The 24,766-nt window shown below is 37.3% G+C and overlaps 1 protein-coding gene across 2 annotated transcripts in view; it reads right to left on the reverse strand.

The window, feature by feature from the left end:
- Nucleotides 1–2,411: 2,411 nt before the first annotated feature.
- TTC8 (tetratricopeptide repeat domain 8) overlaps nt 2,412–24,766 on the reverse strand; it is a 45,549-nt gene continuing 23,194 nt past the window's right edge. Inside the window, exons 8-15 of one of the 2 annotated variants that reach the window (XM_048307127.1) lie at nt 18,771–18,856; nt 16,717–16,804; nt 13,074–13,184; nt 10,338–10,477; nt 8,485–8,659; nt 7,090–7,212; nt 4,668–4,751; nt 2,412–3,022 (exon numbers count right to left, since the gene is read on the reverse strand). In XM_048307127.1, coding sequence (XP_048163084.1) covers nt 2,906–3,022; nt 4,668–4,751; nt 7,090–7,212; nt 8,485–8,659; nt 10,338–10,477; nt 13,074–13,184; nt 16,717–16,804; nt 18,771–18,856 — 924 coding nt within the window. In that variant the 3' untranslated portion in view covers nt 2,412–2,905. The remainder of the gene's footprint in view (nt 3,023–4,667; nt 4,752–7,089; nt 7,213–8,484; nt 8,660–10,337; nt 10,478–13,073; nt 13,185–16,716; nt 16,805–18,770; nt 18,857–24,766) is intronic. The other variant, XM_048307128.1, reaches the window with a different exon arrangement.

The following is a 24,766-nucleotide window of genomic DNA, read 5'->3' on the forward strand; positions in this document are numbered from 1 at the left end:
TTCTGTACTGAATATTCTAATTGTCACTAACCAATCTAATACAAGATACAAATCCTATAGCATTTACATACAGCCTATAAGAGTTCTTATATTACCATAGAGTGTTACATCTTAACTTCTAAAAACTACTCTTTGGACCCCTTCTGCTGAGCTAGTAGGGTCTGCTCTGACCCTTGGACCTGTTTGCAAGCAGAGGGTATTGTTCCATCAAGAGGGGATTACTTCAGTCGGCCATACCATTGTTTTCTAGTTGTTCAGTAACTAGGACCTGGTATTTCAAAAGTGGCTTTCATTTCGATGTTGCCTGTAGTTTTCATATTCCCAAAATCTTTTGTCAGGCAATCATATTTCCAAGGCTTTCCTGTTTCATCTTCCCCAACACTATGCCTCTAAACTGAGCCTGAAAGGGGGAAGGAAAAAAAAACTGAGCAAAACTTTCTCAAAGCAGTTTGCAGCTCGTTCAAGGTTACAAAAAGATAGCAGGTTTTTTTTTCCCCAGCTGGGGCAGGGGAGGGAGGAAGCACCCGGCTTGCTGCTTTCCAGTCAGATTTTGGCCAGTTGTTTTCAGTTTCTTGTTCTCCGGAGAGACTGAGAGTTGGACTTTGGATTTCCTTCTCTGGAATTCCGGATTTTTCCCCTTTTCTACTGGACTGCTTGATTGCTGTAACATCAGAGCACATCGGGAGGACTTTCCACCGGGCACAGAGGGCCTGGCCCCGGCCCAAGCCCCAGCTCTGAGGAGACCAAAGGGAGGACTCGAACACTTTCCCAGGTTTTTTTACTCTACAGTGAAAGATTTTACCATCTAACATTATTTTCCTTCCCACGTGTTTGTTAAATAAATAGTTTTATCTTCTTCACTTTCCTTTGAGGAAAATTTATTTTTTTTTCCCGAACCTGGTGGGGGAGGGGTGGTTGTGCCTTCTCTCAGAGGATATATTTCTAAATTTGCCCAAACTGGAACAACCACATAAGATAAATCTGGAATGGTTTGCAGATGCTGCAGTGTAGGGAGCTCAAAAGGTTTTAATCCTTGTCTAGAACTTTGTGTATTTTGGGGGGAGGGGAGGGGAAAGGTGAGGTTTGTTTAATATCTACTTTGCACAAGCATACTGTGTGAAGAATTCCTTAACATACCTAATCCCTTTCCCTTTCAATCTTCATACATTCTCCAATAATTAAAGAATAATAAAGTCAGATCCATGTTCTACGGGGCACTGTTTGCTAGAAAAAAAAGAGTTACTCTTTACTCATTAACCTGAGCAGTGAAAGCAGTAAGTAGCATCTTACAAGCACCTAAGAGGAACTATCAAGCTGCCACACTGGATTAAAAACTGAAGCTGAATTACTCATTTCTGTTCCACTTCATACAGAAATAGGCTTATTTACTATGCAATTTGAAAATTACTTCAAGTTAATAATACGACATTCAAAAATTCTCAACATTTGTGCTTAAACTGCTAAGACAATTTTCTTTTCTGGTACCCTTCTAAGTTTAGTAATGACAGCTGGAAAGACATGAATACAGCAGATCAAAGGATGAAACTTCCCTCTAAATTCTTGCTTTTTGGCAGCAAGTAAAAACTAATGAGAATTACTGGTAACTAAGATTCCCTTTTAAAAAGTTTCTGATGACTTTCCAATAATATAAAATGAAAGTGGACAAAATAAGACTCCATAAAAGATGCTGCATCTATTCAGCCAATTATGCTTTTGCACTTCACACCATGTGACAGCAATTAATGAGTGTTTGTCACCTACAGAATGCTCTGTGGGGGAACCTGTGGGCACACTTCTCTAAGCTCCCCAGCATCCACCTTCACCATCTACAACAGTCAAAGATGAGGGAGGAGAAGTAACAAATAGCAAAAAAAAAGACATAAGATTCATAAGCATGTTTAGGATTGCTCCTTAAGCTAAGACATTCCCCTAATATATCAGAGAAACATGAAAAGATTTCAAAGGTCTATTTCAGGATGTGCCGTTTCAGATTGCCTTAACATCCCACATTTCTTAAAGGTCTTTTAAAAAGGTCAGGTTCGGAATTCATGCAAATTTATTCCTTTTAGCTAAAACACAAAGTATGACAGAAAGTCTTCATTTGTTGTTAGTAGTAGTATTCTTGTAGTTGGATTGATCCAAATATTTATTTAGCATCAGTGTTTATGTGGTAGCACATGTAATCACCCCATCAATGCCTTGTTCTCAACTATTAGTTCTTAAGTCTGCAAGCTTCTAAATACCCTTCTCCCTCACTGAGATCCAGAATAAAGTCCCTCCTGGGTAGAGAAGAACACATGCATTTATGCCATTTTGTACCAGTTCTGTGGAGTCTTTCAAAATGTTAGGACTAACAACATGGATTTTCATGGCAATGAGGATGTAATTTAATTTACATGAACAAATGAGACTGACCATACAAACTGAATTTATTTAACTCATACAGTACAACAAGGAATATAAGAACTTTTGCTTTACATATGTATTTAAAATTCTTTTTAAGTATTTTAATTTTAAAACCTAACATTCAGTAAGAAAGTGTACTACCCAAAGCCAAGTTTAAAGATCAGTTAGGAAGTATTTTTACTCTGTTACTTCACAGATTGTCACATGGGAATGTTTAAAACCATTTTTTTTCTGCATAAAAGTCAGAAAAAAACCCTTTCCTGTGATCTCTTGCGCACATAGTTGCAAAGTGTTCTAGCTGCATTTGCATAAGTGTTCTCTTTTAAGATGACAAGAAATTGAAACTCAGTCTTTTCCTGCTACTCAAAGTAATGCAAGGTTTGCCACAGGAATGCATTAAGTATAGTTCATCTACTTTGAGCTGGTGTTCTCAAAATGCTGTATGGGACATTTGCTCTGGCTAACTTCTTACATAATAAAAAATATGCTCATATGCTCATCAGAGCATAGCAAAGTGCTCTTTTAACTGTTTGATGAGCTGCTGTGTATCAACATGGCCTGGAAATGCTTCTTCGGACTTCTGAGCCGCTGTGTAACTTCTCTGAAGATCTCCAACCTGTAAGAAACACACAAACTAATTTTGAAAATCCAAGCACTGCAGTGTTTGCATCATGTATTCTTTGCATTCTGTGTAGTACATTTCTGATGCTCGCAAATTTTAAACACAGCTGGTCCTAAGAGTGAACAGAGTCAATATAAAGACATTTGGACTCAGGGTTATGTCACACTTACATCAACGGATGAGAAGAAAAAAGACAGAAATGTGATTTTAATATGAGGGATGCTTCAAGACATCAACTTAACATACTCCATTTCATGTGACTTCTTGGAGAATGGACAAGGTACACACTATGCCCAGTGCTTGAAGTAAGGAGGAATAAAAAATAGAAGTTTTGCTTTTAAACTCCATAGAAGCCCTATTGACTATAGAAGCAAAACACAACTCATCAGGCCTCTGTAAAAAAACACAACTCCATGTGATTTCCTGCTTCCTCACAGAGACGCACAACAGAGTTGGAGAACTAATGGTGCTCCTCTTGCTTTTAGAAGGAATTGTTTCCTACTTAGGGAACTTCATTTTTTTTCCTAAATAGCCATCCTTTTTTGAAGGATTAAAAGGAAAGCATCTCAGAAAGTGGGTTCAGCAAAAAAGAATTCAAGTGTTTGGGAACACATCTAGGAGTGATAACTCCTAAATGGAAAGGAAGGAGCTATGGACAGCCAGGAGGCCTTTTTTGCCTATGCATCACTCAACACAGCAATTCTCTGAAGGAGAAGAACCCAAGGCCCTGGCCAGAGAAGTCATGTTCTGTAAACCATGGCCTTACACTAAATGGAAGGATTGCATTACCCGACTGCACCAACACCTGGCTGATGTGGCCGTCTGTCTTCTCCCATAACCTATGAGGGTTCTTTGTGCAAAATCTATGTAACAAGACATTTGCAGAGTAGGATTTACTGCCTAATCATTAAGTAAAAAATGCAATTATTCAACACCCTCTTGTGTTTCACAATGGAGAGGATACGCTTACAAATTAATGGGTTATTCTCTTCTTGATGCGTGTACTTCAGTATCTGTAGGAGTGGAGCTGCCCACACAACACAGAATCAAAACAGAATCATGAAGGTGTAGGCACAAGCAAAGGAGCAATTTTTTTCTTGTGAAAAACATAAGGACTTGTACAAGTTCCTCTTATTAACAGGAATGCTGGACACTGTTAAAACAGTGTCTTAGACACTCTGGATGGAAAAAATTATTAACACAAAAAATGCAGAGGTTGTAAAGCTGAGTAACAGACTTTCATATTGAGATCAGTAAGATATTATCAGTAAAGGATATTTTTTCTGTCATTACTGATTAATCATATGATATTTTTTCACTTCACATTCTGAAAAAGCTTATGATTATAAAGACTGTAGATAGAATTTTTAACAAATTATTCATCTTCTAGTCATTTGGACAATTATAAAGTTACTTCACAGCCAGTTGGCCTCATTTATTCTCAAAAACAAACACTGAAATGACTCCTTTGACACACTTCTAGGTATTAAAATGAAAATGTAATTTAGCATTTTCCTTGAGTTTATGCACTCTGTATTCTTTTGTGTTATCTATCTGGAATTCTCAGTAATAACAATAAAAAACCACTTGCCTCACCAAGGCTCAATTTTCAGATTACAAGAACAGGATAATGCATTACCTTCTCTGAGAGTATGGCGACATTGAAATGGGGCTCATACATGTGAGGTGCTAAAGATGAAGCAGTCTGTAGCAAAGCTCTTGCCTATGCAGAGAAATAAAAAAATAATACAGTGAAATCTGTGAGGGAGACTAACAAGAATCTAATGCAATATTCATATTCTTGAAAGAAATCACTATATGTTTTCTTTTCTGAATCTTTACTAAGAAAGCCATTTTCAACAAGGTTACACCAATAGTGAAGGCATAACAGAGTCAAATAGCATTGAAATGAATAAAGACTTTTGGTTGAGTCATAAAAAAAATTATTGGGACATACTCAATTAAGCAATTCAATTTTAAACACTGAGAGAATATATCAAGTATATTAAATAAACCCCAAATTATTTAAAGAACACCCTGCTGTATTTATCTGTTGTCTCTGACAGCTCTGTCTTAAGCATCCCTGAAACCATAAATTTTATCATATAAATGACAGCTTTCACAGTCAAACATTTTAATAAAATTAGGGGTTTTTTCTCACTAGCAAAATAGAGGCATAAAAAAGTAAAATAAACTAAAATCAGAGTGTGTGCTGTAAATCCAATACAAAATTAAGTCCCACTTGTGAAAGACTTTACTAAAAAATGGAGAACTTAAAGGGGAAAACTCCAAAACTTTTAGAAACAAAAGTAACTATAAACTGTGGTAAGACTGAGCTAGGAACTTTTTAAAACTCCCTACAGCTGAAAAATCTCAGTACATGCAACAGTTGAAAGAACATTGTGAAATAAAATCCAAGATAAGCAAAATATCATCCCTTTTTAAATTCTTCTGTGCATAATTTTATTGCCAAGATGATCTCAATTTTTAATTATACATGTGATACAGGAAGAAAACTGAAAATTTTAAGCTAAAAACTGAAGTGGACAGAAAGCTATTTTAATGGAAAGACTCCGCAGTGCTAGGTATGCTCCACTACAGAATTAAATGTCTATAAACTTACAGATTATGAAACTGAAACTAAACCCAAAGTTTATTTGTCACTGGAAACATCCAGTCCTGGGTTCATTTCAGTATTTCTATGGTAATTGCTAGGTTATCTGAATAAAGTTAACTTCTCTCTAAGAGAATTTGCTCTTTAAGAAGGTATCTTATAAGTCTTATAAGTCATATATCTGTAAGAAGGTATCGTATCAAGTCTCTGTAATTTATTGTAGCTCTGTGAGGCATACATGAATCCATCAAATTAGCTCCCTCTCATGAGGTTCAAAACAAGCCCACAGTAGTTCAAACTGTCCAAAAACACGTATTCGTTTTCCCTGCATGTGTATAAAAATGGTTACATTTAATCCACCATGCATGTCAATTACACACCTAAGCACAATACAGCTTAGTATACTCACATTAGGTAAGATGAACCACCAAGCTTTCTGATGCAAAGGTATTTATCAAGAACCTGCTGCTTTGTGACTGTCTTAGGTTGTAACCAAAAGTATGTATTCTATCACCATCTCTTAAAACCAGGCGGGATAGAGTTCTTTATCTCTGCCATGACACATCCCTGTCAGCTCCCTCCAGGAGATATCTTCTGTTAATGGGCCATCCAGCCTCACTGCATGACTCATAGAATTACATCATCCCGTTGTGAGATGCTCCACCCAGGGGGAGGAACCAAGCATTCCTACCCGGATATAATCTGAGGTGTGGAACACCACAATGAGCCCTCACCTACTGGATTCCCAGAGGACAAGAGCTACATAACCACCACTGGACCTTCAGAGGAAGACTAGACCCTTCTACAGGATCACTGCTTCAACAGAACCTCCTCTATCACTTCAGGAGGACTGTAGCCACCATTTAATCAGACTGCTACCACCACCCTGCCTGACGGGGTGTCAGGTCATATCCTGGCTCTGTCAGTGTTTTGCATTTGTTTTTAATTTTTCCATTAAATTGTAGTTCTAATTTTGAGTCTCTCACTGGTTTGCTTTCAAACTAGTACAGTGACAAAATTTTAAAGCAATCTCCTTGCTAAAAAAACCCCAACTTTCAAGAGCTAATGATTGCTCTCTTCTGCCACCCAACAAAAGTATGTTATCTACATTAATAAACTGAATATACAGTCAAAGTTGTCATTTAAATGATGATTACAAAGTCATGGGGTTTGCTTTGGGTATCAATTAAAAAAAAAAATCTCAACAACTGCAAAGCCATTGTAAACCTTGCTTGTCTTTAATGATTCACTTGGATATGCCAAAGAATGAGCAGTTTAATGGGAAATGGCATGACCATATGAAGCTTACACTGAAACATGTATAATAGTTACTCATGTTTTCTGCCTGTTAGACATTCATATGTTGCCTCCACCTCAGAGAAATGATGTTTGTTAAATACAAAAAGGCTAAATGAAGCATTCTGTTAGGCTGAGATTCAGCACTGACCTGTTCAGTGTGACCTTTTCGCATTTCCAGCACAGCCAAGTTGTTGTAAGCTTCTGCATAATCGTTATTGTTGACTAATGTTAGCTTGAAACACTGGTAAGCCAGATTCAGGTCTCCTATGCCCTAAAAGTAAGACTGCATTTTCATTTGTGAAAAGGTTGGAAACAACATGCATCTGTTTTCTGGAGTATCTTTTCACCTGAAGTACTAAAATGGCATGCAAATTACAATAAAAACACACTGATCAGAAACAAATGTGCTTTCTTTCCAGATCTTCTCATTTTTTCCTTATTCTTTCTCTAGACGGAAGCATTTCTCTCCAGCACAAAATTCCATGCTCCAAGTGATATTCACTTCATCTAATTTAACTTTTAGATGATTAAAGTGTCATCTAAAGATTACGCTATCTGCTACTGTCTATAGCAGGGTAAGAAAAACTGAGATGTCTCCAGAGAGGAAGTCATCTTGCTTCTCTGTCTCTACACATACTTCACTTAAGGGAGATTCACTTCTCAGATGGAGCAGCTGACTACTACTACTGTAGTGTTACGACTGACACTGACACAGCATCAGGTTAAACATCAAAAGTGACAAATGCTGAAAAATACAAGCACATCAGTTCAAATTTCAATGTTTTAGGCAGTGTAAGTTACCGTGTTTATCCTAGTTGCAGTACAAGCATGACAAACAGTTGTGTTTCTGACTCAAATCATTATCAGCAATTGAAGACAACTCATGTTAGAAAGCTGTCAAAAACTTAATTCAGCAAACTTATTCTGGGCATGCAGCTAAATAGAAATCTAACACAACTTCTTGAAGAACATCTGCAAAAATGGGCAAGAATTTAACAAAATCTGTGTAGAAATTTAACAAGGTTTATCACACAACTACACAATATTTCTATAGCTGCCTCTAAGACAGAGGAACATACCTTCTCAACTATGGCCTACTTAGTGCTTTAGTATTGGCTACTTGGGGTTGAATGTGTATTTTTAGGACAAGAGAATCGTTCTAATGCTCCATGTAAAACAAATAACAGTTCCTAGAAAACTATCTTGAATTCCATTCTTTTTGGTCAGATTAGTTTGTTTTGCAGCCAAAGCCTTCAAGGACTGGTATACGTTGCAATATTTTTAGAAAGATAGGAAGGTTAAAGACAGTGGGGAGTGAGCATCTTTTAGCAGGAGAAAGCCACATTCTGTAAAGTACAGAGTTTTTTACTCTTGCTGCTTCTTCCCTACTGAAGTGCAAATAAACATTCCATTTGTACTGGACTTTATCCTGTACACTATCAGGTTTGTATTTCCAAGCAGGGAAATTACTCCTTCCTAGTTTTTTTCCCTACATTTTTTATAAATCATATTTATGCAGAAAGATTGTTAATATTTTTCATACCACAGCCACGTGTCCCAAGTTGTACCACACATCTGCTGTCTCCTCCTCATTTTCAGCCAAAAACAGTGCCCGTTCAAATGAAGACAGTGTCATATCATATTGCTGGGCATAGAAGCAACAGAGGCCCAGATTGTTAAAGAGCTGGCAGTTATAAACACCCATCTGCAGGAGCCGTCTAGGTTGAAAGAAAACACTTGTTTCATTATTTTTTTCATTAATTCCAAGTAGGGGTTCTACTCTAAAAGACAAAGTTTTCTCCTGCTTTCTCCCTATAAAAACCAGGTGTTATAGTCTTACACTTGGTAGCTTCATGAAGGGCAGTGCAGGGTATTTTGTATTAGAATCCAAACTGTGCAAAACAGTCTGTGTAAATGAGTAACTTCTGTCTTCTTGACTGGGTCACATGATCTGACTTTACTGTAAGACAGAGATGTAGCAGACTTTATCTGTCTCATCCTTCCAATCCCTCGACATCAATCACGCTGTAGTTTGTTGCAGTTTATAAAACTCTTTAAGACTTCAATTTTTCGCTTGATTCCTGTCCTTCAGTAATCTAATTAGTAACAGTACGTTTAGATGTGAATCTACATTAATCTTACACATCAAGCATAACTCAGATTTTGATTCACATTGATATTGTTTCATGTGTCATTTAAAATGGAGATGTATTATAAAAATTCTGTTTATTAATATTTATAGGAAAAACAGAAATGCTATAGGGCTAGGGAAAAAGAGGGCTGCTGTCTGCAGCATGACTGTGAGTTTCTGAACCTAAAGCACAGAAGAGCTCAAGTCCAACAGAAATGTGATGGTAGTGCTCTTATTGACTTAATCTGCTCTTAGCAAGAGAAGGTCAGGCTCCTTTGCACTCTGACTGCATTGAAATAAAAATCAAGCAGCAGTGTTTAACACCATCTTTTCACTGCTTTCAGTAAAACACACAGGAAGACCAGCCCATGTTCCAAGTCAGGGATTTCATGGTCACAACTCCTGGTCACTTTGGGTGGAGTAAGGGCTAAATAGGAAGTCCTTGTGCATTCTGTATGCAATTGAAGTTGAGAGTAAGATCCACTGTTTTCAAACTGCCTCATGCTGTGAAAGAACTTTCCTAGTTTATTAGTTGAATGGTAACTGTTTTGATAATCTTTGTTTGATGCCTTTTCCTGGTCTTAAAATCAAGAGTCAAACACGGTTAGAAGGGGAAAAGGGATTTTACCTTGGTATTTATTTTAAGGATCCTTAGGTGCACATGTCCAGGTGAAATGCACCGAAATGCACCCCACAAAATGTACACCCCCAAAACACCTGGTATATCATTATAGGTTTTACTAATTAGCATATATATCCAAGATTCCCCAATGAGAGGCTCGAGTGAGTCCCCCTCCCCAAGGAACCTTCCCCTGGATGGTTCTATCTTAGTTTACAGAATGTGTTCTGGAGAGGACCTTGGGGTCTGGGGCACACTGATCCCTAGCTACAAAGCTTCTAAAATGTTTAGTCTCTCAGCTTGACAAACAAGTCCAGGAATGTAGGCAAAAAGCACTGAGAATACAGAAGTTGTAAAAAAGGTATAACAGGGGTATAAAAGGCAAAAAAATCTTCATGGCATCAGTTGATATTTCTACGTACTTCTCATGTAATGATTACAAGTTTGTAGTGATGTAATTATTGCTGTATAAGAAGATACTAAAGTTAGTAAACTGATTTTATGGTGATATTTGTCCAAATGCTCATTCATCCTCCCATGCCTATCTCCTAATTAATTTTTTTTTCTGCATTACAAAAATCAACCCCTTATATTACCTTCCCACATATTCTGTTCCCCCTCCCTCCCTCTCCATAAGCACAGATACCTGTAGAATCGCAGAGCTATCTCGGGTTGGTCTGAATAAAAATGGTTACTGCCAATGCATGCAATGGCTTCCACATGAGTATTGTCTTGTTTTAAGACGTCTTTATAGTACTCTGCAGCCGAGGAGATATTGTTCATTTCCTAAACAATTGGACAAAAATTCCAATTACTTCTACTGTTTATCACCTATTTTTAATGTGGAACTTATTAAAATGCTAATCTACTGAGTACTTTATCTATGCCCTGTACCTAATTGAGATCAATTACATATGTTCTTGAAGTTCTCTGATTGTACCATTCAGTACCATTGTTTGGCATCTTCACAAGCAACACACACATCCTTGAGAGGAATATTAAATATTAATTTATTAGTAATATTTGCACCTGAAATTAACTCTATGCCACTACTAAGAGACTTACTAAGTTTTTATTTTTAGAAAAAGAGACAGCCTTTGTATTGGGTTTGGAAGTTGAAGGGAGACTATAGGGGTGGCTTCTGTGAGAAGCTGCCTGATAAAGCTTCCTCCATGTCAAACAGAGCCAATGACAGCTGCTTCCAGGATGGACCCAATGCTGGCCAAGGCTGAGCTCATCAGAGAAGGTAGTAACATCTCTGTGATAACATATAATATATTTAAAAAGGAAAAAAAAATGTTATTGCACAGATGTAATTGTGGCCAGGAAGAGAAGTGTGAGAATGTGCAAGAGGAACAACTCTGCAGACTCCAATGTCAGTGCAGAAGGAGGGGCAGGAGGTGCTCCAGGCACGGGAACTGAGATTCCCATGCAGCCTGTAGTGAAGAACATGGTGAGGCAGCTGTGCCCCTGCAGCCCACGGAGGTCAGGGGAGCAGAGATCCACCTGCAGCCTATGGAGGAGTCCCATGCTGGAGCAGGCGGATGCTCAAAAGAAGGCTGTGACCCTGTGGGAAGTCCATGCTGAAGCTGGCTCCTGGCAGGACCTGTGGCCCCATGAGGAGAAGTCCACACTGGATCAGGTTCACTGACAGGACTTGTGACCTCGTGGAGGCCCCATGCTGGAGCAGCACCACGTGCAATAGACACTTGCCCCTTCTTGCACAATGCCTTGTGATACCCAGAACTGTTTCCCAGTCAGTTTCCCGGTATGGTAATATAGAACAGACTTACTTCCCCAGTCAATGTCTCACTTATTTTCAGTGCTTTTTAAATCAACTCATTAATTGCTCTGAACACAAACAAGAATATAATTGCATATGAAGATCTCTTATGTGCCTTTGAAAACAGGAATCATGAATTTACCAAAACTTGTACTACTTAGGATATGCCAGTTAAGAGAACTGTATTGTATATAAATATATATATACAACTTGGATGTGTGCTACTTGGAAGATGAATTAGGGTAAACTCACTGCTGTAAATGACAGTGCACTGTTTCTTAGGGGTGCAAGGCCCTGAGAACCCTATCCCATACAAGAAAAAAAAAATTAAAAGATCAAACTTGCTCCTGTGTTTATACAGGCATAATTTCTACCTGTGTGCTATAGATACAATGTGGTCCCAACATAACTGAAGAATAAGCTTTTATATAACCTCAGCAGTGTATTTAGCTACCAAAAAAAAAAAGATTTCTTGTGATTAAAGGAAATAGTAATAAAGCAGTCCCTTTAAAAATTATGGGGTTTTTTAAACCAAAAACGCCCTACAACTCTTCATACTGTCAACAGTTAGTGACAGAGAAGAAAAGCTCTGATTAAAATGCCTGATACATATATTCCACTTGTGAGTCTGTGCAATGAAAGCAGCCCTGTGTTGTAGTACAAATCTTTGCTAATGAAGCAATAATCCTGCACTCAGGTGTCAGTGCAAAACTAGATCCTATCAAATATATGCTGCTCTTTAATAATTCCTTACAGGGTTATGCAATACTATGTATGGTTCTGCAAAATAATATCCATACTTAAAACTATTCAACAATTCAGAAAGAAAAGCCTCCAAAAATTATGCAGCTGTTTTCCTCCTTGCTGAAGGACAAAAAGGATTTAATAAGAAAATGGATTAAGGCTTATGATGGATGAGAATGATGAGAACAGGATAGAATGCCAAGCATGAATATAGACAAAAAAAAAAAATTCATTACTTTGGTTTTAACATTTGTTCTGGAATAGCACATTACCAACTTTCAGTGAAAAACAATATTAAGTCCACTGTTTGACATGAAAATACATAACTTTAAAATACAAAATACATGGTTGCCAAGCTAAAGTGAAACTACTTTAAAACTAATCCTACTTAATACATCAACTTCCTAACTGAGAAACATTCACATTCTAACTGTTCTCAGAAACTAATGGTAACATATAGTGCTAATAAAAACAACATAGACAAATTAACTATTTTGCTGTTTAATTTTGCTAGTTGGTGACTTGAGCAGTTTTAGAATGATGAAATATATATAAACTAGCCCCAGCTGCAAGGAAAACATCTGGACAACTTGACTTAATGTGGACTTGTTTCTGCATGCCAAGGGCAAATGGGATCTCACTGGCGTGATTAACCATTGAAACAAATAAGCCTGCAGGGCTCCCCTGACATTACCTTGGTACCTTTGTGGAAAGCTACCTGCCTTGCATTAGTGACAGTGACTATCAGCACAGCTGGTTTTTGATGACCTTACAGTTATATTCAACTACTCACTCTTTTTTCTTGCTCAAGCAGCTAAATTTGGCCACTGTAAGGACTACAAAGTGGGTGCATACCTCATAGATTCTGGCAATGCCACAAATAAGAGTCACTTCTCCAGGAAATCGATCTAACCCTTGCTTGAAAAGGTTCAAAGCTGTTACAGGCTGATCCAAGCGCAAATACACCTAAGCAAATAAAAAGTGCATAGAGATGTCAAATGTCTGACTTTTATACACGTTCTGCTGTTTAACAAGGGAAATAAATAAAAGGGATGACACCTCCATTTATGTAGTAAACCATTAGCTGAGATGATGAATAATACTGGGAAAATAATGGAGTGAATACTGAATAAACCTGTGTAATGAAGTTAAATAGGCTACTTAAGATAATTAAACTTACTTCATACATCTATACATTATTAATTTGAATGTTACTAATTAAAATACCTTATTATTTATTATCATATTAATATACTTCGACACTAAGGTGAAGTTATCATCTGAATACTTCCCTGTTTAATGTATTTTCAAAAACTTATGTTTAGGCTTTAAAGAACTGGATCTTCAGGTTGATAGTGCTGGAATATCAAAATGTTTTACTTAGTCAAGTAAGACTGCACTGCACAGAGCAGCGACTCTTTCAAGTTTCCTTACTGTTCAACCAACCTCCCCTGTCACAAACAATAAAATCCTATGGAAAGAGGGCTGTTTTGCCTCTGTGATTTTGGCTTCTGTTTTAATTATGAAAATGTGCAATGTGGATAATAATTGTGTGAGAACTGGGCATCCAATGTATTGCAATGTGTTGATAGGGACCACCTCTGAAGCTGTCACTCTAAAGCCCTCCTGCTGTGGGGTATGGTAAACACAGCTACAGCAAAGGGAAAAACCCTGCACATACGCTTTGGGAAACTAGAATGTTTTATCTATCTCCTGCTGAGTGGAAAAGGATTTTGTTGGAGAAATAGTGTATTAGTGCTAATATTTAATACCACTAAAAAAGGGAAATAATCTGTGACTGGTATCCTAATACAAACATTTTGTGATGAAATACAAGATAAAGATCAATCTTAAATGAACACCTGAGAAACCTCCAACCATGATTTCTGCTTTTGCCCTTGAACTTCACGGACTTCGGTCTGCCAACAACCAAAACTGTACATTGTTTTTTTGAATCCCATAGATATATATTGCTGACATTTAGACATTTGCAAAGAATTCTTTCCTATGACCACTCAATGACATTCTTAATTGTCAGAGCTGTCAACTGTGACTGTCTTCCAAGAAAGGGACTGCCATTCCCAGTTGATCATTGGCAAAATGAAAAAAATACAGGCATTTTTTACACTCCCTCTGCTAATGCCATTCACATTTCTTATATTAAGCTAGAAAACTAATGCCTTCTTGTGAAAATCTATAAAAGAGCAAGAGTTTTGGAGGGCATGGTGCTTAGTAGACTAGAACTGCACTAATTACATCATTAACCATGAATGACACATCCAGTTTAAAAATGGACAGTGGGAAACTCCCCTAGATCTGCTCTTTATAAAATATTTTTATCTTCGTTTATGAAGTATGTTTTCTGAGCATTAATGACTTAAATCTGCTCTACTGCATTATCTGGAGGTTCACTCCGAAGATGCACTCACTACAGATGCTAAGACCACACAGCCACAGTAGTGTACTATGTAATTCCCATATCCAGTGTGATACCACACTGTCCAACATCTCTGCATACTGTAGAGCTACTCTCTAGGTAAGTGGCAAAAGAAATTAAAAAACAGGTGAGGCAATTTCCATCTACTTGCAGTTGCTGTGGGAAGACCCGCTCTTTAAGAGTACCACAGCTATAGTAATTATGGTTTATATACTAAAAGCAGAATGGCTCCATTCTCTTTTTGGTCTCTCTCTCTTATCTCTTGTAAAAATATCCCATTTCTAGCTCTTCTAGGTCATAAAATACTTTGTAACTTCTCAGCAGGTCCTGACTTCTTTAAAGACCCCCACTTTTTAATTTTTCTTTTGGACTTCTATCGTTTTGTAAATTACATTTCCAGAGAGATACCGCTTTCAATAAAGTATTTTTAAAAACCCAGATAGCTGTTGCAATAATGAATATAAACAAAACTAACTAGTATCATAGTATCAGTATATTTCCATGGAACTTTATGCAACCTTGTTTTTTTTTTAATGGCTGCGTAACTCAAGTCTGATTTTTTCAGTTCTGTTAGACTGAGCTATATCTCAGTGCCTTATTCTATCGCCTGTCCACTGACGGTCACTAAATCATGCTGTACAATGTTTTATACTTGACCAAGCTGGTCTATAGAGTGAGAGGCGGAAGATCAAACGCAATTCCTGCATAAGCTAGTACTGATGTGGGGGGATGCAAATCTCCTGTAATGAATCACTATTTGTTAATCCAATTACTCTGCCAATTTAATAATTCTGTGTAGTTCGTGGAGCGAGTCCAGAGAAGGGCCAGCAAGATGACTAGAGGGATGGAGCGCCTCTCCAGGGAGGAAAGGCTGAGAGTTGAGTCTGCCTGGAGAACAGAAGGATGCTGTTCATCTAATTGCAGTCTTCCAGGACATGACAGGACCCTACAAGAGAGCTGGAGAGGGACTTTTTACAGGGACATGTAGTGACAGGACAAGGGGGAATGGCTTAGAACTGAAAGATGGTAGGTTTAGATTAGATAGTAGGAAGACATTCTTCACTATAATGGTGGTGAGGCACTGGAACAGGTTGCCCAGAGAAGTTGTGGATGCCCCATCTCTGACAATGTTCCAGGCCAGACTGGATGGGGCTCTGAGCAACTGAGTCTAGTGGAAGGCATCCCTGTCCGTGGTGGTGGTGGTGGGGGGGGGGGGTTGGAACTGGATGATCTTTGGCATCCCTTCCAACCCAAACCATTTTGTGATTCTATGTATTTTGCAGAATGACTCGTGGTAGAGACAGGAATCTGAAATTACTAAGCTTAACTGGGTCAATGAACTTCAAGCACAGTATTGAAGACAAGTCTCTAGATAGCAATGATGATTATTTAAGTACAAAACAGAAATTGCTAAAGAAATGCAAAGCATATATGAATATCTGAATTATCCACTACCAGTGATGACTTGTGGACAGGCCTGTGACAGCTGGCTGAAGGGGAACTGATAAAGAGCAACTGGTTTCATCTCCTAGGACACGATGCAGAAAAATGCAGTTTTAGTTTCTCACAGGCCACCTTTTCTTGAACGTCTTAGAAAATGTTTAGAATATAATGTGTATCCTGGTAAACAAGTAGTTCTGAGACTCAGCTGTGCCACTTGTTCTTTTGAAGCTTTTAATGCCTTTATTTTGACAGAACATTCCCTGTTTCAAGGTCTCTGATTGCTTCCTTTAAGCTCACTTTGTTTTGATTTTGCTTGTGAAACTAGGATTTTGAGCTTCGCTCTTTATTTACAGATTTATTGCATTAATTTCCTAGGAGACCATATATAGCCCCATTGTTCTTCATACTGCAACTCCAATTTTTTAGCTCCATAATCCTCATTGGAGTTTAGAACAAAGAATCCAGTAACACAGGACTTTTTTTTTTATCTTGTTTGTGAAATCTGTGAGCTCTAAAATAATTTCGTAAACTGTCTACTTCCACTGCAACTGTTAGCATGTATTGCCTCAGGCATGGAGATCATACACTTTTAAACACAATGAGGTATCTATGACTTACTTTTGCCAAATACAAGATTGTATCAACCATGTCCTGCTGCTTAAGGGCTGACTTAAATTGTTTTTCGGCTTCACGATATAATCCCAACCTAAAGAGAGAACAGATACATAAAGAAAGTACTTGTTTGTCGGGGTTGTTTTAGTTTGTTTTTTTAAAGCTTATTAAATAATGACGCAGTGCACACTAAATCATATATAAACTGCCTGAAAGCACACTTTAAGATAACATATTTTGTGTGCATGTTAACAAAAAACATATCGTTATATAAAGATAACAAAACAACCACTCAAAACTATGAAAAAGACAAATCCATGAAATTTGGCCCCCTCTTATACATGCAGCCTTCTGGTGCTGCGTGAATAATGACGTACTCATATTCACAGGACTTCCTCCTGCTCTTAGAACAGACAGTAGAAAATGAGCAATTAATGTCTCAACTCTACCCAAACTGATTCAGACCAGAATTTCCTCACCCATGGCAAAGATCACACAAATACTCTCCACATTATACACAAATAAAAATTAAAGAGGACTCTGCAATTTCAGCAACAGAAAATAGTACACTTTCTCATACAAATTGCCTTTCGTTTCCTTCAGCCAAAGAGGACATACTTGCTGAAGAAATGCAAAGCACAAACAGAAAAAGTCAGCTAAAACAAAGAAATACAGCCAATGGGGAGAGAAGGTATTCTGGGATCCTGGAAGTCCATGGACCTGCTTGGATGCATTAGTGTCTACAACATGATTCATAAAAATCCTGAACATAATGAATGACCTCTAAGCTTATGTATTGGGTTTGCATGAGAAGGTTTTGGTAGCTGGGAAGCTACAGGGATGGCTTCTGTGAGAAGCTGACATGTCTCTGATGTGCAACAGAGCCAATGCCAGAAGGCTCCAAGATGGACCCACAGCTGGCCAAGGCTGAGCCCACCCATGATGGTGGTAGTGCCTCCATAATTAGCATAGGAATAATGTATATGCAGGGATAATACATTTAAGAAAAATGGAAAAAACAGTGCAATGGCAGGCAGAGAAAGGAGTAAGAATTTGTGAGAAGAAGAGCTCTGCAGATACCAAGGTCAGTGCAGAAGGAGCAGGAGGAGGTGCTCCAGAAATTCCTCTGCAGCCCATGGTGAAGACCATGGTGAGGCAGCTGTGCCCCTGCAGCCCATGGAGGACTACGAGGATGCAGAGATCCACCTGCAGCCTGTGAAGGAACCCATGCTGGAGCAGGTGGATGCCCAAAGGGGGCTGTGAACCCATAGGATGCCCATGCTGGAACAGACTCCTGGCAAGACTTGTGGCCCCATGGAGAGATGAGCCCACACTGGAGAAGGTCTACTGGCAGGACTTGTGACCCTGTGGGGGACTCATGCTGGAGCAAGGGAAGAGTGTGACGAGTCCTTCCCCTGAGGAGGAAGGAGCAGCAGAGACAAACTGACTGCAACTTCCATTCCCTGTCCCCCTGTGTTGCTGGGGAGGGAGGAGGTAGAGAAAATAGGGAGTGAAGGTGAGCCCAGGAAGAAGGAAGGGTGGGGAGCTGTTTTAAGACTAGCTAGTATTTCTCATTATCCTACTCTGATTTGATGCTTGCGTATGGGGTGCCAGCCTGAGGCCTCAGCATATTTTTAACTGGTACTTCTTGGGCAATGTAATTCTGGAAAAAAGGGTCTAACATGAATATTTTATTCTGTAATATTTCATCAATCTGAAGTCCTCAATGACAGGTTATTTCTCAAACTAACACTGTAATATTTATTTTATGTAGTCTGTTGTAACAATAGTTCCTTGCATTTATTGACTGATTTTTCAAATAATGACTTTAAAATCCATTAACAAAGGCAAAATTGCAACTAATTCATTTACTCAGTATGGATGCCTTTACCTCAAGCAGTGGTCTCCTTTTACATTACAGGACATTTAACTGTAAGCACATCACTCTCCTATGAAACACTTTCTGAGCTACTTCTGTGTTCAGCATTGCACAACACACCCAGCAGTACGGGTTCTGTACTCACACTCACTCACCACAGAAGAAATGAACAATGGCTTACCTATAGTAGCACTTCCCAATTTGCACTTTCCACCACCAGTCCTTGAATTGTGCATGCTCAGTGGCAAGGGCTGCCAAATCTAGAGCCTTCCAAAACAAACCCATCATCTTAAAATTAATACCATCAACGTTTACACAAAGAAAACACTGTAAAAATTTTTGTACAGATAAAATTTTGAGCAAAGTCCAGTTAACTTGAGGTGGAAGCACTGCTTTTTGTTTATTATTTTATAGTTCAGTGCATAAAATAGCTGAAAGGGTTATTTGTCCCTATAAAAATAAGAAATTCAAACAGCTTCTTCTAAATCAAAGAGAAAATAGAAAATTAATTTGATCAGACTCCTGCAGTGCCACTTCAGAATATACTGACTATTTGTTTAAGTAGAAACACTTTTTCCAAGCTTCCCATCCTTGTTCAGTAACAGCTGTTAAAAGCAAGCAAAAATAAACTGAAATAAAGAAATAAGTTCAGCAAGTTTGAAATACTGTAGAAATTTTCATCTCATTGCTAATATCAGGTTGCCATAACTTCTGGAAACTCTCAAATGTGTACAGTAAGAAATATTTCTTCCTATAAAAAGTCTATAATGCAAATAATTATTTTATTACAGGAAAAACAGAGAAATATTCTAAGAAATAGATATCTATTGAAGATGGTGGAGGTCTAAAATCTCTTTTGTCTGGTATACTGGAAAAGCAGGTAAGCTAATCAATGTGCTCTGATCAGCCACCACAGCCAGAATCTATGGCCTTTCATGTTTTAGCTATAATTTCAACACTTCTCTTAAAACAAATATATGTCTGTTCTGTACCACAACCAAACACAGAAGCACTTGTGTTTCTTTTTTTTTTCAATTTCATTTTGTCTCAGAACATATCAAAGCCATGCTATGTTTGTTATATTTTCAGGATATCATCAGAAGTAGGGTAAAAAGCTTTAACACAGTATTTTTATAACAAAGAATCGACCTTTCTTGTGTGGGTTTTTTTGGTAAACATTTTGCAGACCAAAGAAGTCAGAAACAAGTTATCTGTTACGAACAATATGTAAAAGTTTTGTGCACCAGTTACTCAGTAGCAGAGAAACAAATAATTCCAGGAGAAATTAATCTGAATATTGAAATGCTCTAAGAGCCCAGTTTAGTGACATCTATGCCCACGCTGGATCCCTGTTCTTTCTGCTAGCAAAATGAGGCTGCAAGTAGTCAATGAGTTTAGATCTGACATTATGAAGAAAACTCATTGGAGCTTTGACAATTTAGACAAGTTGCTCTCTTTTGGCTTTGTGAAAAAGAATAATTTGTTTTCTGTAGCAATTCAGGATAAGTAGTTGCATCAGTGCTATCCCTAAGAGAAAGAGACAGCTGTCATTCCCTGCCTCTGTGTCAGGAGAGAGAAAACTCAGGTAAACCTACAACTCTGAATTCACTGTTTCTTCAAGTCAGGTGGAATCCTTGAAGGCGTTAGATGGCAGCTCTTATCTTGGTTGCCCTTTGTTTCTTAATGTCTTTGCAAATTGCACAACAGGGCCTTTGGATGCTAAAACCACAATGGGGAGTAAGCTTGCTTCAAGACAGAAATCGTTGGATTCCCTTCTAGACAGATTCTTCCTTTCATATCAAGGTACATAAGCAATTCTGTCCCAGTACTGGAAAATCTGTGAAAGTAGTTGATGTTAAAAGATTGGTTACTTTTATTGCATTTACAAATGTATAAACAATGTGTGCGACTGTCAAATACCACAACTGCTACTAATGCAGCACAAGCAACCACTTCAGAGGAGTAAGGATCATACTGCAAATACTGTGCTTCAAAGAGCTTTTCTCAGAGATCTCTGATGGCAAGGCCTCAAGAAGGAGGACTGAGTTTCAGAAAATGATCCCTTCTGTAGCTACACATTCAGGTTTCTTTCTAGTACCCTAATTACTTCTGGTAACTATTTTATGCAAGGCTAACAATTTTGGCTGTGATTGGAAAATGGGAACTAAGACTGCTTCAGGCTCAGTAGACAGTAACTTCAGTAGCTTCTGTTGGTGCAGATCCTGAGCTCTTCCTGGAATCTTCTATTAACATCAAGAAACACAATATGACTTCACTTTGAAATTAGTTTATGAAATTCAATCCTATTTTTATACTTTCCGATTAAAGAGAAAGCAAAGGAGTTGGAAGATCCTGTTTCTGATACTTTACAAGCAATTACAATAACTTCAATCAAAAAACACCAAAGTTACAAATACTTCTGAAAAGTGTTTGCTGAGAAGACTTTGTGCATGCTAATAGTTAAAAATTTCTGCTGGTATTACAAAAAAAAATCTTTTGACAATGTGGCCCTTGAAATGTTAGTAACTGGATTAAAATAGTCTTTTAAAAGTAAAAGCTTTCAACTTGCCATGTCAATACCAACTGCTAGCATATTTAAATTTCAGTTTGCTGCAAACGTTGGGTTCTAAATTGCACAGTTTGGGTACAAATCAATGTTCAATCTGCACAACATGTTAATTTAAACCCAATCTATAACAGAAGTAGTGATATGCCTACCCTGCACTCCTGTGCATTGCTGAATGTTGGTGCAGTCATATTAATAACTGGAAGGGAAAAACAGGATGGATTTGGAATTGGCAGATACTGGTATGCCCTTTAAAGGATTTTTGATTCCAATACAGCTATCAGTTCAAAATCTACACTGCTTGTCCTGAAAGTTTTAATAAACTTTAGGATATAACTCATTATCTGGACATACTGATGAGCTGAAGTTGTTACTGTCTAGAGCACTTAGCATACTCAAGTATGCAGAGTCCATTTCAATAACAGTCTTAACCTTGGGAAGCTTTTCAGAAAAATTTTATTTTACTCTCAGTTCTTATGTTTGTGCAAATAAAAATGTTAAAAAACCTGAACTTGGTGGATTTTATGGTTTTTTTTCAAAAAAAGCGTTTTTTCTTAAAGAATGAAAATTAATGTAGATTCTTTAATTGTATTTAGCATGATTCTGACTTTCATTTTTTTACCATTACTTTCCTTAGCTAAAGTGTATTATAACTAAGACTTCCAAACTGTCTACCAGCTATAACACAGTTGTGGCAATTTACTATTGTATTGCAAAATTAAATTGGTAAATGTACAGTTGTTTGAAACAGTAATTTCATACAGAGTATTGTATGTGCCAAGAAATTAGATAGATGGAAACAATAGTGAGCATCTGCTGCTTCTTTCATGTGCTGTTGAATGGCAGTAATTTTCCCAGCAACAATTACTGACTAAAGTCTTATTTGTAGACAAATCAACACCAGATAGTCTATACGAGAGCTGAGGAAATGACATTAGCCATAGTCAGTTTAGCTCGTTTTGGTGAGTGTCTTCTGGATTTCTATATTTTGTAGATCTAATATAATTCCATTTTAAATAGATTTCTGTCAGAGAGTATAAACTACAAAGTATTGAGAAGAACTAAGGAAAAATGAGAGGTCGTGAGTTCTGGCCACAAGTATATATTGTACAATCTTTGTGCTTCCTCAGGACAAAGTATTTTATCATCATTACCCACCTGTGAATAATGGCAAAATACAATGTCATGGTCTACTGAAAAAAGTAGCAGCAGAACTATTCCTGGACAAGTCTTTGAAACTGCCCTGCTCTTACAGCATTTAGCCCATGAAATGACCTTTAGAAATAGCTCAAGGAGTACAGAAAGTCAGTTATTAAGTAAATGTGTTCAAAAGGAAACACGTCAAGAACAATAATGGATATGTAAATAGTATTTTCTTCAGACAAGTGTTTAATTTTTCATTACATAAGATGAAAGACTTTTGAATACATTTTCAAGTGCTGAAAAGCTCAGTGCTCCTCCATTCTTCTTGCATTCCCATGGTTCTGATAACTGATAGATTACAGATGTATTTACTTTTAATTTGAACCAATTTCCTAGCACTATTTATCCAGTTGAATGCACACTGATTAATGACATTTCTCAACTGAAATTGCTGAGTCTTTTTTATTTCTTTCTATACACTGGTTGAATATAAAACAGAAGATAAATAATAAAACTGCCTTTGTTTCTTAAATAATAATGCAGATGAGAACAGTACAGACTGTTCCAGTTCAGCACAGTGACAAAGAAAGGATATTGTCACTACTGCTTTGTGTTTTATTTGCAAAACCGCAGGAACTGCTATTCTATCCATGCAGAAAGTCCAAAGTAAAGACTTTTCAAACTAAGTCAATTTCCCAGGCTTCCAAGCCTTTCAAGCTCTTTCACCTCATCTTATGCAGAAAATGTTGGGTTTTAAGAATGTCTCACATCACACAGCAGCAGGTAATACAAAGATGCAAGAGATGTCAGTGAATGTTCTAACAAGTGATTAAGCAAGAGCCAAATCAACCTTTAAACAGTTAACATATGTGCTGTTTCTCTGATGAACCCTAAGTGACCAAATTCTTCTCAGGGAGATGCAAGATACTGAATTTATCATTGCTAGGAAATACCATTGCTAGGAGAGGTGAATGCACACTGATGCAGCCACATTTTAGCAGACATTAAAGTGTTTCTTTTCTGTTTAAGAAAAATTAATGCAAATGAGGTTCAAAAGGAAGGGAGAACAGTTTGGGGAATGGAGTTATATTGCAAATGGTGTAGAAAGCACATAGGAAAAGAGTCAGTGAAAGCAAATGAGAGAAAGCAAACTGAATAGCTAAAAAAATTCTTTTCAGAGATATACATTACATTATAAAGACACCTCGTTGTGTGAAGTGTGAATTCAGTTCACAACAGTATTTTTTTCCAACAAGATGCAATCATTAACCAAACACTGATCTCCCTCTCATTACACCATAAATGGTGGTGATTAAGCTGACACTTCTTTGCTTACAGGTATTTATTCAAACAGCTCAGGTGGGTAAAATAATATAGACAGAACTTTTCCTGCAAGACAGTGATTTGGGATTCTCAGAAAGGAATTCAAAATACATGCAGTACAGTGCAAAAACATCTTCCAATTTTTTCTGGAGTTCTTGGAAAATTACTTGCATTATATGTATCTATGTCTAGCCTACAGATCCTGCGTGTCCTTAAAGTGTAGGCACATGTATTAAGTGACCCTTTTATTCTTAGTGAACTGGATTTTCAGTAACAAACATCGATTTTTAATTACTAGTGGGCTAAAACCTAGGCACATCCTTCATTTTCACTATTGGATATGTAAATGTTAATTTCTATTTCTCTCTGACGTTTCTGACACTTGCACTTACTGTTTCAATGGTATTTTGGATTAATAGTGCATTACAATTCAATCCTCTTAAAAGAATGCTATGCAATAAATTGACAGTGTACAACTATAATCATTTGATACTAGATTAAAAAGCTTCACATAGCAGTACATTTGGAAATGATTATGTGCTATGTCAACAACAGCAAAACATTTTTGGTGTGTGTTATTCATTAACTGGAGAGTTTAACTTCAGATCTAATTGCACACCAGCTAGTAGTGTTGCAGAAAGTTCAATAACTGTTTAGTCAACTATGCATTATTGACATAAACTTCTTTCAAACAAACTTGAAGCAGACATTTTGATTCCATTTCAACTGGGTGCATATATCTAATATAGCAATGAAATAATATTGACACCTTATTAATTGAATAAAGAGATTCTTTCCCTGGATGAACTGCCAAAAAACCTCTGCAATCTTTATCTCTTTCTGAAAGCTTAAACAATATGTACCCAAACCTGATATTTCCCATTCATTGCAGTAACATAAGAACCATAGAAAAAAAACCTGGATAGGTTAAGAGGGAAAACATAATTAGGAAGATATTTGAAGAAGAAATGTTACAGACAATCGTATGGACAATATAATCTTTGTGTTGATATCACAAAACACCTCAGCACTACAGATTTACATTTCTAGAAGTATCCAAAGTCCTATTGATATTTTATTTTTATGTATTTTCACCAAACACATTTTCTTTCTATTCACCCAAATGCATAAGCAATCATCTCAGG

This window comes from Corvus hawaiiensis, chromosome 6 (assembly GCF_020740725.1).
Source record: "Corvus hawaiiensis isolate bCorHaw1 chromosome 6, bCorHaw1.pri.cur, whole genome shotgun sequence".
Classification (NCBI taxonomy): domain Eukaryota; kingdom Metazoa; phylum Chordata; class Aves; order Passeriformes; family Corvidae; genus Corvus; species Corvus hawaiiensis.